The following is a 17,000-nucleotide window of genomic DNA, read 5'->3' as shown; positions in this document are numbered from 1 at the left end:
AAAGAAACAATGGACAGTCTGAATAAGTGTTGAATTTTACTCAGTCACCGATTCTCTTTTCTCTCCGACTCTGACTGGATTTCTTTGTATCCAGCATATTTTTCTCTTCAGTATCTATTGTATCAACATTTTTGACTTTACATCTGTGCAGTGTTTTTACTCCTCAAAGGCCACATTGAATTTATCACCAGCACTTGGTGTTAAGTCAGCATGAGCCCAAAATTTGTAAAACATCCATAAATATCTCAGTTATTTTGCATTAAATATACATAAAATGTATTTGAGACACAAACTAAAATAAGACCGGGGGACTAAAGGCCTTTATCGATGTGTAGCTGGTGATTGATTGACTTCTGCAAGTCTCTTCATATGTTGACATCCCCAGAGAGTCCAAAGCTGTCTCACTCTCACACTGTTGTCACATTTTAACACACACTAGTGTCACTTTCCACCATAAACCGTACACATGTCATGATACAATTTTACCAGGTGAGAAAGCCCAACTAATCGTTTAAAGTCCTCATAAGAAAATCCATGACTTTCATACAGCAGTATGAAGTTTAAGGCTTGTCTGGGACTTTTTTGTTTCATGATTTTAGGTCTCAGTCACACAGGTCTAGAGACCAGGAGGCAGGAAAACCAAAGACATTGAGTTTATTCGCCCAGCCTTCATGATTATACCATATTCCATTAAATTCATCCAAATCGGAGTAGAATTATTCAGTCATTCAAAATGTGATTGACCAAGAAGAGGCTACCCTTGTACCTCAAGCTAGCTTGCATAGCTAAAAAAGAAAGATCTTACTCTGGTAAAAAAGGTCAAAAACGGCTCTTGTAGCTCCCACAATGCAACACAACCTTGCTTGCAAAAGCTAAATCTGAGATATCAGGGTCGCAGATTTGCCTCCAGAGGCATTACGCGGCTGTTTTTACAGGATATGTGATGCTTCCTGTTACTAGTAAATTTGCTGTAACATATACAATTCATGGAGAGCTGACTTTAAAATTAATGGAAGCAGTCATGTCACTATGACGGTATCCTGCAGTGGTATCTAATGGCATACAAGCAAAAGCAAAAACATTCAGGGAAACCAAATCCACAACTACAACTTATCACGTCAGCAGTAAAGACCTAAAGGGTGTGCCAAGCTCAGGGACTGTGATGGACACTGATCGATCTTACCCGGCGGGTGGATCTTTGTCTCCAAAATAGACGGACCAGATTTCAGACATTATTTGGATAAACTGGCCAAATATTCAGGATTTAAGTGGCTACTCTCTCGCCTGAAACAATATTAAAATTTAATGACATAATAGCAATCCAAGGACAAAAATTACAACAGCCTCAAGGCCTTCTGTCTCTTATGTTGCTGCTGATCTGAATGAAGCCCATCAACAACCCCCCAGTTTCTCCTCCCACCTCAGCATCCTGGAGACGTTCCACGGCATGTGCTCTTTTTTTCTCTACCTGTCACATTTCAGCATCTCCTTAGCATCCACTTTGAGAAATATATACAAAATAGTCTTTGTGGCTTCAAAAGCCAAAACTCTTTACTGACAGTTTTCTTGGCCTAAAAAAACACGACTAAGGTTTGAGGATGTTTTACCTTTACACACGTGTGTTAATGTTAGGTGGACAAATTTGTATTGCATTAATCATGAAAACTCCAAATGATTTTGTTTTAAACATTTTATTCATTAGTTTTCATTTGGTTCATATTTTAATAGCTTTCATTATTTTCTCCGTAGTTACTACCGGGTAAAGGTTATTCTTTACGTTTGTGCCTACAGCACTGGCAAAGGGACAAAACTTGTTGGTTTATGGTAACGGCCTGTAAAAAGTGATTCATTTCAGACTTTCAATAAATGAATAAATAAAAGATATAAACAGGTAAACAAGACAAAATGAAAATAAACAAGAAGAACAGCAGCTGCAAACTGCAAACTTAAGAATTGCCTAATAATAAAGAATCCATTTCCAAACACCATCTGAGTCTGAAAAGCAGCAAATGACACAGAGAAACTTCCATTTTTCCACCAGTTTCACTTGATAACAGACTATCTCGCTGTGTCGCTTACACAATTTCAGGGCATTTTGATGTGAAATTGGTCTTTTGGAAATGAGGAGTTTTGCTTCCAATATCTCAGAATTTAGAGGGAACACAGTGTATATGTGACACTTTACAGGGCTATAACTATAATTCAGCATCAGACTGTCCTGACAGCGTGTGCGTGACACTTTCAGGTAGCCTGCTATTGTTCCAAAGTATTTCATTTATGGAGAAGGGACGTGTCCCAAGCAGGGGCGCAATTCCCAGGGGGGTTAGGGGGGTTATGACACCCCAATAATCAGACCCAACCAATATGGTCCCGAGCTGTCATGTTTCACATGTTTGCAGATAGTCTGTGATTTTGTTCATAATATGAATGTGTTCATCTGTTTAGGTTTCTTCAGTCATGTAGTCGTTTATTTATTGAGTGCGTGACCGAACGAACACGCGTGAGATTATGTTCACCAGGAGAATCTTACACTCGAACCGAAAAGAAGATTGACTCTCAGAAGCTAATGACCAAACTTATAGCCCCCATGACATCCCAGGAGTCCTACTGTTGGCCCTAACTGTCCCTCATAGTGTTGCATTTATTTAATGCACATGCACATATCCCAGAGTGCAGGGAGACACTAAAGAGTCATTTGGTGATGGCTAGTATTTTAAGCTGTATAGCAACACCATCACACCCTGATTAACACCTAAAGCCTGCATTATGTTCCCTGTAATGATAATACTTTTTTTTTTTATCTCTAACTGCTGCTCCTCTGCTGGCTTCCAGAAGCTAGCCAATGAGTAGCAATTGGGCTTTTAGGGAGGAGCTAAAACTGCTTGTTACAGCTCTTCAGCTGAAGAGCTGCATAGCAGGCAGTATGAATATAAATAATTTTTGGGTGTGTGTGATTCAGGAAAAACTGCTGAGTCTTAACATAAAAATGGAAATCAGCATCATATTTAATATTAATATTTTATATATTATATAAATATTTGCACTTTAAACAACTGCCTGCGTTGCATAACGCGGCTGCTCATCTGTACTCACCTCCATCGCCTCACCGTTCTCTCTCTTCCTCTCTTTTCCTTTAGGTGTGGTTTACGGCTACAAGGGTCTGCTGCTGCTGCTGGGCATTTTTCTGGCATATGAGACCAAGTCTGTCTCCACAGAAAAAATCAATGACCATCGGGCCGTGGGGATGGCTATTTACAACGTTGCTGTGAGTCCGTAAAGAAACAGCTCCATCATGCCTAAGCCCATTTCTGGGTGCGGCGGTTTAAATTTTTACAGCTGTCTTGCTTTTGTAGGATGTGGAATAACAAAGTGGCAATAAGTATGGTTTTTATTACTCCGTAGCACAAAATGCCCGCAGTATATCAGCGGGGAGTTAATCAATGCCAGTGGTCCATGATTACTTTGGAGCTGAGATTTTTTTTTGCCTTCCAGAAGTTACTTTCCTGCTCGTTCAGCCAGGTAGCTTGGCCAGCTCTCGAGAGGCAATACGTTACAGGTTCTGGTCGTTTATAAAAGTTAATGTCACAGGTAATTTAAAGGAACTCGGCATAACTTGTGATCAGCGATACGTACATCCCTTAAGTAAACTGCAGGCATCACTCTTTAGCATGCAGGATGTGCTTGTACTGTGGCGTGAAAACTAATATTATTCAAAGCAGTGACAGCATACACAAGATCACAATTATATTATGCTAGCTTCTGCAAAAAAACAAGTGAGAAGGGGCCGCTGACTTACAGGGAGGCAGGGGAGGTAGACGGGCTTGTTCCAGACAGAGGAAGAACCGAGGGATGACATAAGATAAATAAGGATTATTATGAATGGTCCTGGAATAAGAATACAGCACTGAAAATGAGCACGATTGGTCCATATTAGGCTTGTATTAGTTGCCCAAACATGACTACAATGCTTTGTGTACACCTACAGTTGGGAGTAAATCTTTAATTCAAATTTTAGAGTCAATTTAGATTCAACAAGGAAGTTAATATTCATCTTGATCTGGGATTTATATATATGTGTATATATGTATGTTTTTCTCTTAAATTCAGAGCCCCTATTGCATTTCTATCCAAATCATTCTGCTGCCAGCTCCAGGTGCTGCCTCATCGTACCTGCGCTGCTATGATACTCTTATTTCAAGTCTTGTTTGCAAAGTGCAAACTCAAAGACATTTCACGGTGAAGTAAATGTTAAATGAAATCAAAAGAATACAAAGCAGACTGTTACTGCGCAGCACTCAGATGCAAGCCAACCTTATCAGAGTGCTGCAGTTCAGCTTTAGTGCTGGGCATGTACTGCGTGTTGCACAGTGCGGGTAATGCAAAGTGTATCTCTGAGACCACATGCACAGTATGGAGTTATCCCGTCCCATGGCAGCAATAGGTTTAAAAATGCACCCATTTGGGCACTAAAGAATGGCAGTAAAAGCAGCCGTCAGTCATAAACATTTTTCAGCGGCTGTTAATAGCAAGTGAATCATCTTAAACGCAGGCACCTAGGATGCACTTCACACTGGAATAGCAGCCATTATGTTCACCGTAGCCACTTTAGACAAATTCTTGCTGCCATTTCCTGACACTCTTGACACAGACTAACTTTGGAATTGATGTAAAATGTCTGCAGGAGAAAAAATAAAAGTTGTTTCTGTTGCTTTAACTGCCAGCAGAGGTTTTTTTTCCCTGTTTTGATCAAGAGAAGGCAAACGTTTTTTTTAGGTTGCTGTTTTTAACTGACATTTTCCTGCACTGGCCCGAATCCCCATTAATATATGAATAAGAAAGCTCCCTAATGAGCAGCTGCACATTTATCATCTTATACTCTGTGGATATATAATTAATAAATGGACAGATCTCGCCTCATTTATCGAGGAGACGATTTATCATCCATCCATCATTTATGGTTGTTTATGATGTCATTAAATGCAGCTTTGCGTGACCATTTCGTCCCATGGCTCCACAATGTGAGTCACGTCTAATGTTGCTATTTTATCTTATAATATTCACATTTCAGTTTTATGACGATGTCAATAGTTAATGGCATCTGCGAGGGGACCTCCTTCCTCTTTGCTAAGTTGTGAGCTCCAGGCCCTGATGAGATGACAATGTGGAGATTGTCAGCACGCTGTTGCCACTTCAGTCATGACTTTTTAATGCTGTTTTCACATGGGAGCCCTCCCCGGAATGATAAACAGATGCCTGATGCTTTTACGGATGTGATTTTCCTCCCCTCTCATCCTGTCGCTGTCCAACTCTGCTTTATTCTCCACCTCCTGTCCTCCAACCCTACCTCCCTTCTTTCTTTTTACATTTAATCTCACTCTCCCCTTTGTTCTTACTTCTTTCTCTCTCTCTGTCTTCCTGCAGGTGTTGTGCCTGATCACAGCTCCGGTGACTATGATCCTGTCTTCACAGCAGGACGCCTCCTTTGCCTTTGCTTCTCTAGCTATCGTCTTCTCTGCCTACATCACACTGGTGGTGCTCTTTGTACCCAAGGTGCTCCTGCTCATGATTGACACCTTTTAAGATCCGCTGACATTCATAGTGAAGTGAAACTGAAGGTCAAACGTTTCAAATTCAGCATCTTTAGGAATGAGCTGCAGCTTGTAGCGCACGACAGTCGCGATCACATTATTCACTCTGACAGCTTTTTTGTTTCCCAACTGCATAAACACGCTTTGACGTTTGAGTGTAGCGCAACATTGGACCGGCTCAAATCATATCTGTCTTACCGTTTCAACATTAAGGTAATAATCTGCGAAATTTCTTGCTGGGAGCTTTTACATTTGTAGCTGCCGTAAACATTTGGAGTAGGAAAAAAAATCTTCCGCAACAAACAAAGTGAGACGTTTTACACGTCTGGCAGTGCCGTGGGTTTTTTGGGTTGTTATGAACAGAAGAAGAGCCGCGCGGTGCACATGCTGCAGACAGAAGGAAGAGTGCTGCTTACAGAAATTCAAATTTCATTAACAGGAAATCACAATATCGTCTCCACCCTTTGATTATCAGGATATTTGTGGGAGCTCACTGCTGTGCAGAGACGGCGCAGCAGCGAGTGCTGAACTTGTCACTAAAGTAAAATAAAAGTCTTCAGTGATGAATAATATTTTTAAGCCTTTAGAGAAATGTGAGTGATTTGGCTGAGAGGGCTGCAAATATTAAAGATGTTTTATTACGGGCTCTGAATAGATGCATTATTCATTGGGCGCAGGGTAGCTGGTCTCAGTCCTGATTTTCTTCTTTATTGAATTCCTGTCTCTGCAACGGTCCAGATGCGGCGTCTCATCACCCGCGGCGAGTGGCAGTCGGAGCAGCAGGACACCCTGAAGACCGGCTCGTCCACCAACAACAACGACGAGGAAAAGTCCAGGCAGCTGGAGAGGGAGAACAGGGAGCTGCAAAAGATCATCCAGGAGGTGAGGACGCATTAAACAGATGCACATATCATTATTATTAAATACAGATTCCAGTTTAACCTGGAGTTCACCCGTGAAGGCGATAGATATACTACACACTCGTAAAAAATCATTGTACAGATATCTTATGTAATTCATTTATTATGTATGTTTGTGTGGCATGCTGAGCACTGAGAGTGCTGCCTGTGTGAACATAGATATGCTGCAAGATGTTCCCATGCAGTGCAAACGTGATGACCTCATTGCCTAATATGTGCATAGAAATGCTCTTAACCTGCACGGTAATTAGATGCATGTGGAAAATTCCTTTTAAGTGTATTTGTGCGTTAGTGTGTCGGAATCATTATAAATCAATAAACGCATGTTCGCTCACTAATCATAGACAATAGAAATGATGGATATAAACACTGTGATGGTGCCGTTTCAAATCCTGCTATGAAGCATTTTCACCATCGCAGTCTGCACACTCATTGGCTGACAGCTCATTAGCCAATGAGCTTACCTCGGATAATCTTTGTTTTTAATTATATTAATGACTAAGGTAACTTAGCATGTTATTGAGTATAAAACTAGTGCCTAAGACCCTTAAAGGCTAGACGCTCTCTCTAATTGGAAAACTTGGCACTTTTTGTTGGGTTCACTTTTCAGACCTGGAAGCTCTGTCCATCATTAAAACGCTCTTTGTCCTGCCGCCATTCTCTTTGTATGGAAGCACATTTACCTCGGGGTTGAACAGCAAAGAGTGAAGCTGTTTTCTTGGAGAAGCCTGTCGGCTAAAGCAAAACAATCTGAGGATTTTCAGCCAGAGAAACTGAAAAATAAAGAAAAACAGTGTCAGAGGCCAAAAAAAGCAGAGTTTTGATAATGGTTCAAGTTAAAGGGGGAAAACTCTGAAGCTCCGTCTGCATTGACTGAGGAGGTGAGTGTTGCGTTCCCAGAGACACAGACTGTGGCTCATCTGATCTTTCAGTCTAAAACTCAATTATTAGAAACCACAGCTGCCACAGAGCGAGTGAGGACATCCAGCAAAGACTGAAGTTTCTTTCGTTTTTTTAATGGCTGTGATTTTAAACCCTAATGGGAACAAATAAAGTCACCTGAAACCTTAAAACTACAGTAATAACAGTATTATGTAACTTTTAGTGAAAGGTTGTCTGTCGCTTTATGTTTTAAAAGTAATCAAAAACCTGCATCTCTTCACTTATTAAATTCATGTTTGATTTAATTCTTTATTGTTATTTTTATTTCAGTTTCGAAAACTTTAATTATGGTGACAAAATTATTATTGTTGTTGCTTAATTTAAAGATATGTTTTTACTTTTTCTTGCACAGCTGGTCTTTGGTCGTTCTCTAAATGTGATCATGCTGCACAGAGTGAACCATTTACTGTCCCAGTGAGGATGTGTTAGCTTATGTGAAATACCTTTTCAGGAATCGGAGCATTTTCCTGGTAGTTTTGACAATTTCAGAAACAAAGATGTGAATGAAAAAGAAGAAACAACTAGTTAAACATTATAATAATGTTATTGTTGCTGTGGTGATTTTCCTGCTGTTTCCCTCAACCTTTTTTGGGATAATCAAACATTCCTGTATATGCTGGGAAAGTCCTGCCAATGGAGACGGGAGTTTCAGTTATTGTGTTTTTTTGCTGTCATCACTGTTAATAACAGCGAAATAACCGTTTTGTTTTCATGTTATTTCTGGCTCATCTTTCTTTATAAGTAACAATTCATTTCATTATGGTCTGTATTTGTATAGCGCTTTACCAGTCCCTAAGGACCCCAAAGCACTTTACACATCCAGTCATCCACCCATTCACACACTGGTGATGGCAGCTACATTGTAGCCACAGCCTGGGGCGCACTGACAGAGGCGAGGCTGCCGGACCTCTGCTGATTACTGTAGTGACCGTGTATTCCAGCTTTCTATATTTAACATTATTAGATCTGCGGTGGCTCACTGGGTTGTGTTATGTGGCGTTCTGCCATCTCCTTGTAGATATTTAGGGAAGTTTCAGAGAATATTTTACAGGAAGTAGCACAAGTTCCCTGCAGGTTTCTATGAATTATATAAAACACTTGTGTTTAAGGTTAAATGTGCTTTTTTAACCTGTAAGGGGAAATTTCTACGTTAAAGCAGCAACAATTGTTTAAAAAAAGTGCCTGAGTGTGACATTTTACTAACAGCACTAATAATAAAAAAATATGAGCAGTGATATAAACAGCATAAAAAGTCTAATTTTAAATCCTGGAATAATCAGAAGGCTAATTTGCTATGTTCTTCGGGGATCGCCGTCCAGGGACACTTGCTGGGTGAGCTAATCAACATGCATATTCATCCACACATCCTGGTTTTGTTTACTTCAGAGTCATAATAGCCCTGAACCTGTAATAACATCTTCTGATGTCTTGTTTTGTCACCCAAACGGTCCCAAAGATATTTCACTCACATAAATCACACAAGCTGAGGAGCTGAAACCCACAAATGTATTTCACTATTAACATTTCTGAAGCAGTTAATCAGATATCAGAGTTGCTTTTTCACTGTGATTTATTTTTAATCAGTTTAATTATTATTTTTAAAATGTACTTATTAACCTATAGAGGCAGAGTGCAGTTACGTCCCATCCACACAGGAGGGAAAAAATCAATGTCTCTCTCTGACTTTGTTGTGTGAAGGTGACTCCTTGTCAGATCCATCTGCAAGCAAAAAATGGAAAATGACTAAAAGCTGCTGCGTGGTGGAATCCACCGCCAGCAGAATGAGGGACCCGGAAATGGGGTTTTTTTATGAACTTTGTAATTGGAAAAAGTTTCAGGAGCACAAAGTGAGACGTTGGCAGAAAGACAGGGGGTTGTTTATAATCCTGACACTCAGGATGTGAGGGGTTTATCAAAAAGTAATATGAATAAATTACTGATTTACTTCCTGAAGAAAGTAATTTGTTACTCTTCTCGTTACATTACTTTTGAATTTCTCTGCATCATTGCCCAACTTACATTTTCACATAATTATTAGTTAACAGTATAAAATTGCAGCGACTGACACTACAAAAACCCTCTGACAGTGCAGTTTTCATTGGACATCAACTCATAGTTACTTTTCTGAACACCAGATAGATTTTGAATCAGATTCTCTAAAGTCCTGCACAGTATGGAAAAACACTCCTGTCCCTGCGGCAAAATCACATCATCACGCCAACCCTGGCTAATTCAATGTTGGCTAATTTAAACTGACAGTGTAAAAATGATGTGTTTGCTTTAATGCTTTCTGCCACAGAACAGCGACTTCAATGATCCTGAAACAAATGGATCAGCATTAGCTGACGAACATTCTTCATTGCTTTCACCATCAGGTGCAGCAGGTCATTGTCTCAAAGTCAAAAAGTTTTATTTTATTATTTTATTATCACATTTTGTTCTACATCATAAATACTTTAGGAAATACCCCGCTTGTGAATTTTGAAACCTTTGTGCATCTCAGAGAAAGTGTTCATTAATAATCAACTAAATAAGAATACAGAAGTTATCTGGGAAATTCTGCATCATCATAAATGTCAAGTTATGTGACCTGGTGCAAGACCTACTGATCGCATATACACTTCAACAAACTGACATCATGGAAAAATCCCACAGTTTTTGTCAAAGGAACCCAGGCAGTTTTAACTTCATGGCTGGCCACCAGAAAAGTGTTTGTGCTTTTCTTCTTCTGAGAGTTGATATAAAAATCTGTGACGTGCTTGTGCTGCAGTTATACAGAGTGTCAGTCACGGGCTGATGCTTCGGCCCCCGGGGCTGTGTGCCGATCACATGACAAATATCTGCTCTAGATCATCGTAGGGATGCTTCAGTTTGTAACTGCAGACTCTGGTTGTGTTTTCAGAAAGAAGAGAGGGTTTCGGCGCTCCGCAATCAGCTGGCTGAACGACAGGCTCTACGTAACCGCCGCCGACCCTCCACGGGCCAGAATCAGAACCACAATGCCCCGCCTCCTTCTTCTCAGCCAGATCCCAAGTCCCTGCTCCCTCCGCCCGGCTATCCCAACCCAACCACGGACAATCATTCCCTCCCACCTTCCTTCTCCAACTCCTCCAACCTCTACCCAGCAGACAGCAAGATGAGCCGCAACCACTGTCACAACAGCCAGATCCCGCTGCTGTATAAATAGGTGAAACACGGGAGGGTTCGGGTGGGGGAGGCGCACACGAGGGACACAGAACAGCACGAGACACTGTGAGTTTCACTTGTTTGGGCAACGAGCACAGCGGAGTAGTGACACTGTTTTAAAACACGGCGTGGAAGCTGAAATGAGTACACGGGAGTGCTTTATACTCGGGGAGAGTCACACAGGTAACACCCATCCTCTAAGTTTTGATCTCACTGTGTTCAACCCAGAAACACGGCGCACGCGGTGGCTCGACGTGGCGACAAGCACATCTAAGACTAGCAGCACACGACGTCTTTTTCAAAGATCAAGTGAACAATAGTCTCTTAATCATTCCGCTCCCTCATTCGTTATCTGGTTTCGTTGTGGAGACGCAGTGTCGAGGATCTTCAAAGGATGTGTTTGTGTCTTTGCTATATCGTCTCCACATTTTGTCTCTCGAGTTCATTAACTAGACAGACATGCGGTAGTGATTTATATTGGTCTGTAATATTTGATTGTTTTGTCATAGAGTTGTTGTTCTATTCTCTGTTAAGCTTTCAGGAGAGTTGTGAAAACTGAAATTTGCAAAGGGACAAAGCAATGTACAGTTTTGACTTTTTTTCCCCCTCTAGTGTTTCCTCTAAAAGCAGCCGAGAAGCTCAGAAGCGAAAAATGTGCATTATTAAACAGCCATAATTTAAAACGGCCAGGGAGCTAAGCATGCATGGATGTCTGTTGTCAGGACTGTGTGTTCAAGTACAAAACTGCATTTTAATAAGCTAGTTCCTTATTAGACCCATGTTGAAGAAGACAATGATCAAAGTTACTGATGAATGAGGACAGTTTTGATAGCTTTGGGGTTTGAAATCATATTTTACAATGTATTTTTTGAAGTTTGTGTTTATTTAGCAGTACAGTACAGTAGGAGACATCAAGTCAAGTCACATCAAGCCTGCATCTAACGTATCTTGCAGATATTGTCATCTACAGTCCTTTGGGGTCGTCCTCTTGTGCACTTCTGGATCTTATCCAGCACTGATGCTGACCCTACTTTCAAATCACCATTTGGGGCCCTTCGCTTCAGTGGGGCCAAACACCAGTTATCAGTGGAAATACACTCCGTGTGCAGTTCTGGCAGTCCAGGAGGTCAGGAGTGCAACCAGGATGTTCATGAGGAGTGAAATTTTCCGAACGTTTAAAAGGTTAAACGCAGTAAATCTTTCGTTCTGTCATCGTTTAAGCACATAAAGGATTAAAGACCATGACATCGCCTCCTGAGGGTCAGTTGTTTTTCTTGGCATTTCAAGGGTTAAACACTGTAAATTTGTCACTCAGCCAGATTTAGCTCCTTGGAAATCCATCGTCAGCCCCAAAATAAATGGTGAAGCATTAGTGTTCTGATACATGGAAGCGCATATATGAGGTTGAATGGTCCTTGGACAGAGAATGGAAGTGTTCCAGATGTGCACAAGGAGACTGCATTGAATGGGATATCAGACAGTTTGATTTTTATCTGTGGAGTCCTGGAAACATTTGATATGAGTAATCACCATCACTTACCATGATGACCAAGGCCCAGCTGTCTATTCTGGCTGCCTAATTTCACGGGGTACAGTTATCCGTCAAACACATTCATATACAGTCTACAAAACTGGAGCCATCCAAATTCCAACATACTTAATAGAAGCACAGTCTGTACTTTCTGCCTTTTGTAAATCTAAACCACTTTATGTTTGGACAACAGTGAAACGTTGAGGGCTTCTGTGATGGCTATTACTGTAGATATGCAGAGAAAGCACAATTTTTTTTATACCTGTAAATCTGTTACCCGTCATACTTGTAAACTTCGTTTTTTGTGTCTTATGTATACGTACATGAATTTTTTCCTTTTTCCCACAGACGATTGGGAATGAAGCTAATTTATTTTCTTCATCTTTTGCCTTCAGCTAAGTGGTGAAAGCATCCATGAAGGACTTAAAGTAATGTGACATAGTGTATTTATTCGGCAGTTAATGCGGATGTACTATTTCATTCATGAGCTATTTCCAGATTTTATAAAGCAATGACGCCTGAATGACGCTGTTAGCAGGTAACACAACACTTTGTCAAATATTTTTAAATATCTGTAAATCACAGTGTGCACTTTAAACCGAACAAACGATTCCACTCTGTGTCGCTGTTACTCGGTTTAGCTCAGGGTTTGGGGGAGGACCGTCAAAGTCAACTTAAATGAATGAAATAGGCCATATTTATTAACTGTGCAGTACCTTGATCACTTGATAGTGTAGTATATGAATGCAGAAATTACTTCAGAAATGTTCTATTATCTTGCACATATATAAGAATATACATGGATTTGGGGATATTTGTATTCACTATATCTAAGATATTAAATGTTAATATATTTCAGAGTATGTGTATGCAGATATATGGGTACCATAAATAAAATATTTGTTTTTTCCACTGGGTATTTCTCGTGTTTTAATTGATACGTTTTAAAATATGTGGACATATCATATGGATTGTTGTGCATATTCCAAAGGCACAGCACATGTTTGCTCATGTTTGCACTATCCACTAGATGTCACCAGTTATTTGTTGTTTTTCTGATTTGCTCGGGCTGTTTTGACCAATTCATCTATGTCCAAGTGAAACTTGATATTTGTCTCTAGGTCAGCTCTGCAGGACTCAAAAAACCAAATAAACCCAGAAGAAAAACTCATTAAACAAAAGCTAGAAGCAAAATTTGACACGATGACCAACTGTAAAGCCCAGTGGGAACCTCATTACCGAGACAATGAGTGGATGTTTGCCTTGCATATGAAACAAAAGTAGACAAATTGCTCCCAAGTGCGTCCGTTATTTGTATGATGTGTGTTTATAGATGATGACAGTCTGACAAACCCAGCTGTGCCACAGTCCCATGATCCCTCATCTCGCACAGCTTCCCGTTCCGTCTTTTTTCAGCTGACTGAAAGCAAGGTATGTGGTAATGCACAGGGAAAGGGTTGGTGTCGAGAACGAGAGAGGCTGTGTGTGGGGGTGGATGGCTGCCATTGGGGAAAACCCACTCTGAGCTGAGGCTTCTGTGGGCCTCCACCTGACACAGCACTCGGCAAGAGGCAGAAAAAAAGCAGGAAATTCCCCTCCACTTGTGTGATCCAACAAAGGAAGTATTTGCTGGCTGTGGAGGAATTTCATAGCAGCTTTTGCCAACTAGTGTGTGTGTGTGTGTGTGTGTGTGTGTGTGTGTGTGTGTGTGTGTGTGTGTGTGTGCTGCAGCGCCGGCTGGACAGACTTCTAACTATTACAGGAGACCATTCTCTGTAGTTTTCTGCATTTTTATTCTTTTCACAACTTATATAAATTTTTAAAGTTATATAAACTTATATAAATACCTTTAAAGTCCCGGTCCCAGTGATTTAAATACAAATAAATACAAATAAATACATACAAGCTATGACAGCACCTCTGTATCTGAACTCTTGAGCCAAAGAGCCTTGTCATCATCTGATACAGCAGAGGAAATCTAGCCTCATACAATCTCAGGTCAGTATAAATAATATGTCAAAAGTGCCTAAAGTAGAAACAATGTTGCAAACTGTTACAGTTTATATAGTTTTAAAAAACCAGCCTAACGTTTTCAGCTGGGAATTTCATCTCCATTGAGATTTCAATATTTAAACATCACCATGTGGATGAAATAAAAAACTATATGTTCACATAGTTTTTAAGCTCCATGCAGCTTTTCTGCTCAAAGCGGAGAGTCGTTTCAAAGTGCAAACACGCCAAAGAAGGTCCTTCCTTCGTCAGTCTCCAGCTCTGATAGCTGGTTGGTTTCTGTCCACAGCGTGTCTCCTTCGTTCAGCTGAAACACAGCGCCCAGGTAAATGGCGTTGTACCAGCCGTGGTCTGAGAAGCTATCCTGAATGGTGTCTTGGCATGCCGACCTCAGGGCGCTCATCAGAGTGGAGGGGCTTCCCACAGACTCTGAGTAGCGCCAGATCCTGTGGCTGAGAATTGTGAGGCTTTTTTCCTCATCTTCATTGTCATCGCTATTCCCACAGATCACCCTGAAGGATGCCTGGCTGTAGACGAAGTACAGGCCGGTGTGTGGGATGATGATTTTGTTGGCCTCCAACTTGAAGCCGCCCTGAGCGAACGCCTGGCCTTGACCATTCCTCCACTCCAGATGACCTTTTGAGTCGCTGCCTGCAAGTAAAGATCAGAAACGTTACAGCCTTGAAATACCGGAGTGTGAATTACTGACAGGTTTGTTATTTGGAGAGCAGAATGAAGTATTGACTGAAGCTAATGAATGACTTATGGGACTTCCTTATTGTGCTCTTGGTTTCCAAAAAGAAGAGAGCTACCAATACCACAGAGGGAGAAGAAAAACTCAGAAAAGCTCCTTTGAAGGCTGAGATTATGAGCCTATTGTTTGCTGAGGACCAAATCAAGGTAAGCGGTGACTCACCTTCTAGGTGGATGGCTGCCTTGGCTTTGCTGCTGATCCATTTTATCGTGGAGTGGGGCTCTGAAGGAAGGAAGAAAAATGTGAGCTTGTCTCAAATAATCCACAAAGACTCAAATGTAGCTCTCAAAACCTCTCATAAGCACCCATGTGTATAATCACCTGGTTTTTCGCCAGTGTTCTTCGCCTTTAGTGCTTCTGGCTGTCCTACTTGTGTCTGCATGGAGGAAAAAAGAATCCTTAGATACATATATAGACACACACACAGGTTTTGAAAGACTTTTCATCATACTCGAAAAGATGAGATGCTCCTTACCATCCTTTCTGGCCTCGTATTCCAGTACCAGGCAAACAGCAGGACACCTGCTAAACAAAGAGCCACGACGACGAGGACGGCGCACACCTTCCATATCCACTCTGCAGGTGATTTCTTCTCAACTAAAACTACAGTCTTCGCCTCAGGACCGGCCTCGACATCAACTGGTGTGGTTGTGTATGCAACCATGCTGTGCACAAAGCCTCTGCCGTCTGATCTTTAAAGAAATCCAGAAACTGAACAGTTGTCTGTGTCTTCTGTGCTGACACTTCTCTCTTTGAGTGTGCTGTTTGTGTTAAGAGTGAACTTCTGCTGGAGAGTCTGTAGTATTTATGCAGCTGCAGGGGAAACTCCAGTGATGTCACCGTGTAAGTGGAGACAGCGCAGCAGCAACAGCGGTGGCAGCAGCGCAACCGGGGTCATGGAGAAAGGAGAGTGAGAGGGAAGGAAAAGTTACAGAACATTTAGCGGAGTGTCACCGCAGGAGTTATGGTTTCAGGATGGGAAAGTGGTTGATGGCGACTTTTGGTTTTCTAAAAAAATTATATACACAGATATTCAGGCACACACACGATGAGAGACAGACACACAGTTGCACCACACTGTGTCTGAGGTTAACTCGTACAGCTCACCAACATTTTGAGGTCAGAAAAGGGACATTATAAATAAACAACCCCCACCCCACCGTGACTTGTATAAATTATTAGTAAAGTCTTCACAGTACACTGACATAATAGCTTTTCTCCAAATCAAATCTACACATTTTTCTCTGGCATGTAGTGCAGTTCTAGTAACTAGAGTGTTTTTGTTGCTCACGTCAAGCTTGCCTTTACCGTGTATTTCACAGAAGTGTTATTTTGCTCAAAGCTCTTTTGAGAAACAGGGAGCCTTTCACTCAAAAAAAGTACATTCATGTTGTTGTATTCTTTTTACCCATAGACTGTATATAAAAGATGGCCACAACTACCACAAGGTCTCGTTTTTGCCATGTAGGTTTTTTTCAAGCCATAAGTGGCCATTATTTGCCCAGAGGGCAGTGTGCTAACATCCGAGTTTAAACTAAAACGCTTGCTTACTAAACTACCTGGGAGTCTCTAGTGGCCATTAGAGAAACTACAGTTTTGCGGACATCCTCTTTTGGAGTCATTTTTGTGCCACAGAAGTTGCATGTTATTCTTGCTGTACCAAAAAACATGCACAAAAGCCACAAGTGTGTAGAGGACACGGTCTGTCTACACACAATAAGAGGCTTATTCTTGTGTGACACTACGTAAACACTGAAGCATTCTCGCCCAGCTGATGCTAGCTGACTACATCTGTTCTGGTTGTTGGATACAGAAAGTACATAATTGCTACTTAAAAATGCCAATTAAAAGGGTTTAATTGGCATTTTGAGCACCTTGCAGCAAAAATGTTGCCATGCAGAGAACTCATTGTCCACAACAGCAATGTTTCCTATGAAGAAATGTGATATATTTTTAGCACACTATCAGTTCATTTTCTATTACATCATCCTACAATATTTACACCTGGCTGGAACTCTTTTACAGTCTGCTATAAATCCATAAATGCTAAATATAGGTGGCGCGCTGAA

The 17,000-nt window shown here is 41.0% G+C and overlaps 2 protein-coding genes across 11 annotated transcripts in view; one reads left to right on the top strand and one right to left on the bottom strand.

The window, feature by feature from the left end:
• gabbr1a (gamma-aminobutyric acid (GABA) B receptor, 1a) overlaps positions 1-13,079 on the top strand; it is a 130,699-nt gene extending 117,620 nt beyond the window's left edge. For 8 of the 10 annotated variants that reach the window (XM_026183904.1, XM_026183911.1, XM_026183908.1 and 5 more), the window contains 4 exons: positions 3,138-3,265; positions 5,422-5,550; positions 6,327-6,470; positions 10,353-13,079. In XM_026183904.1, the coding sequence (XP_026039689.1) occupies positions 3,138-3,265; positions 5,422-5,550; positions 6,327-6,470; positions 10,353-10,637 (686 nt within the window). In that variant the 3' untranslated portion in view covers positions 10,638-13,079. Of the gene's footprint in view, positions 1-3,137; positions 3,266-5,421; positions 5,551-6,326; positions 6,471-10,352 lie in introns of those variants that run through there. The other 2 variants (XM_026183912.1, XM_026183914.1) reach the window with 2 other exon arrangements.
• An 877-nt stretch (positions 13,080-13,956) lies between these two features.
• On the bottom strand, positions 13,957-15,687 carry tnfb (tumor necrosis factor b (TNF superfamily, member 2)). Its single transcript, XM_026183917.1, has 4 exons — positions 15,407-15,687; positions 15,253-15,307; positions 15,094-15,153; positions 13,957-14,828 (listed from the first exon to the last, which is right to left on the bottom strand). Exons 1-4 carry the CDS (start codon positions 15,593-15,595, stop codon positions 14,389-14,391), a joined length of 744 nt encoding a protein of 247 aa, XP_026039702.1. The 5' UTR covers positions 15,596-15,687; the 3' UTR covers positions 13,957-14,388.
• Positions 15,688-17,000: the final 1,313 nt, after the last annotated feature.

Source organism: Astatotilapia calliptera, chromosome 11 (genome assembly GCF_900246225.1).
Source record: "Astatotilapia calliptera chromosome 11, fAstCal1.2, whole genome shotgun sequence".
Classification (NCBI taxonomy): Eukaryota; Metazoa; Chordata; class Actinopteri; order Cichliformes; family Cichlidae; genus Astatotilapia; species Astatotilapia calliptera.
The sequence above is the reverse complement of the archived record's forward strand: the minus strand, read 5'-3'. Positions and strand labels throughout refer to the sequence as shown.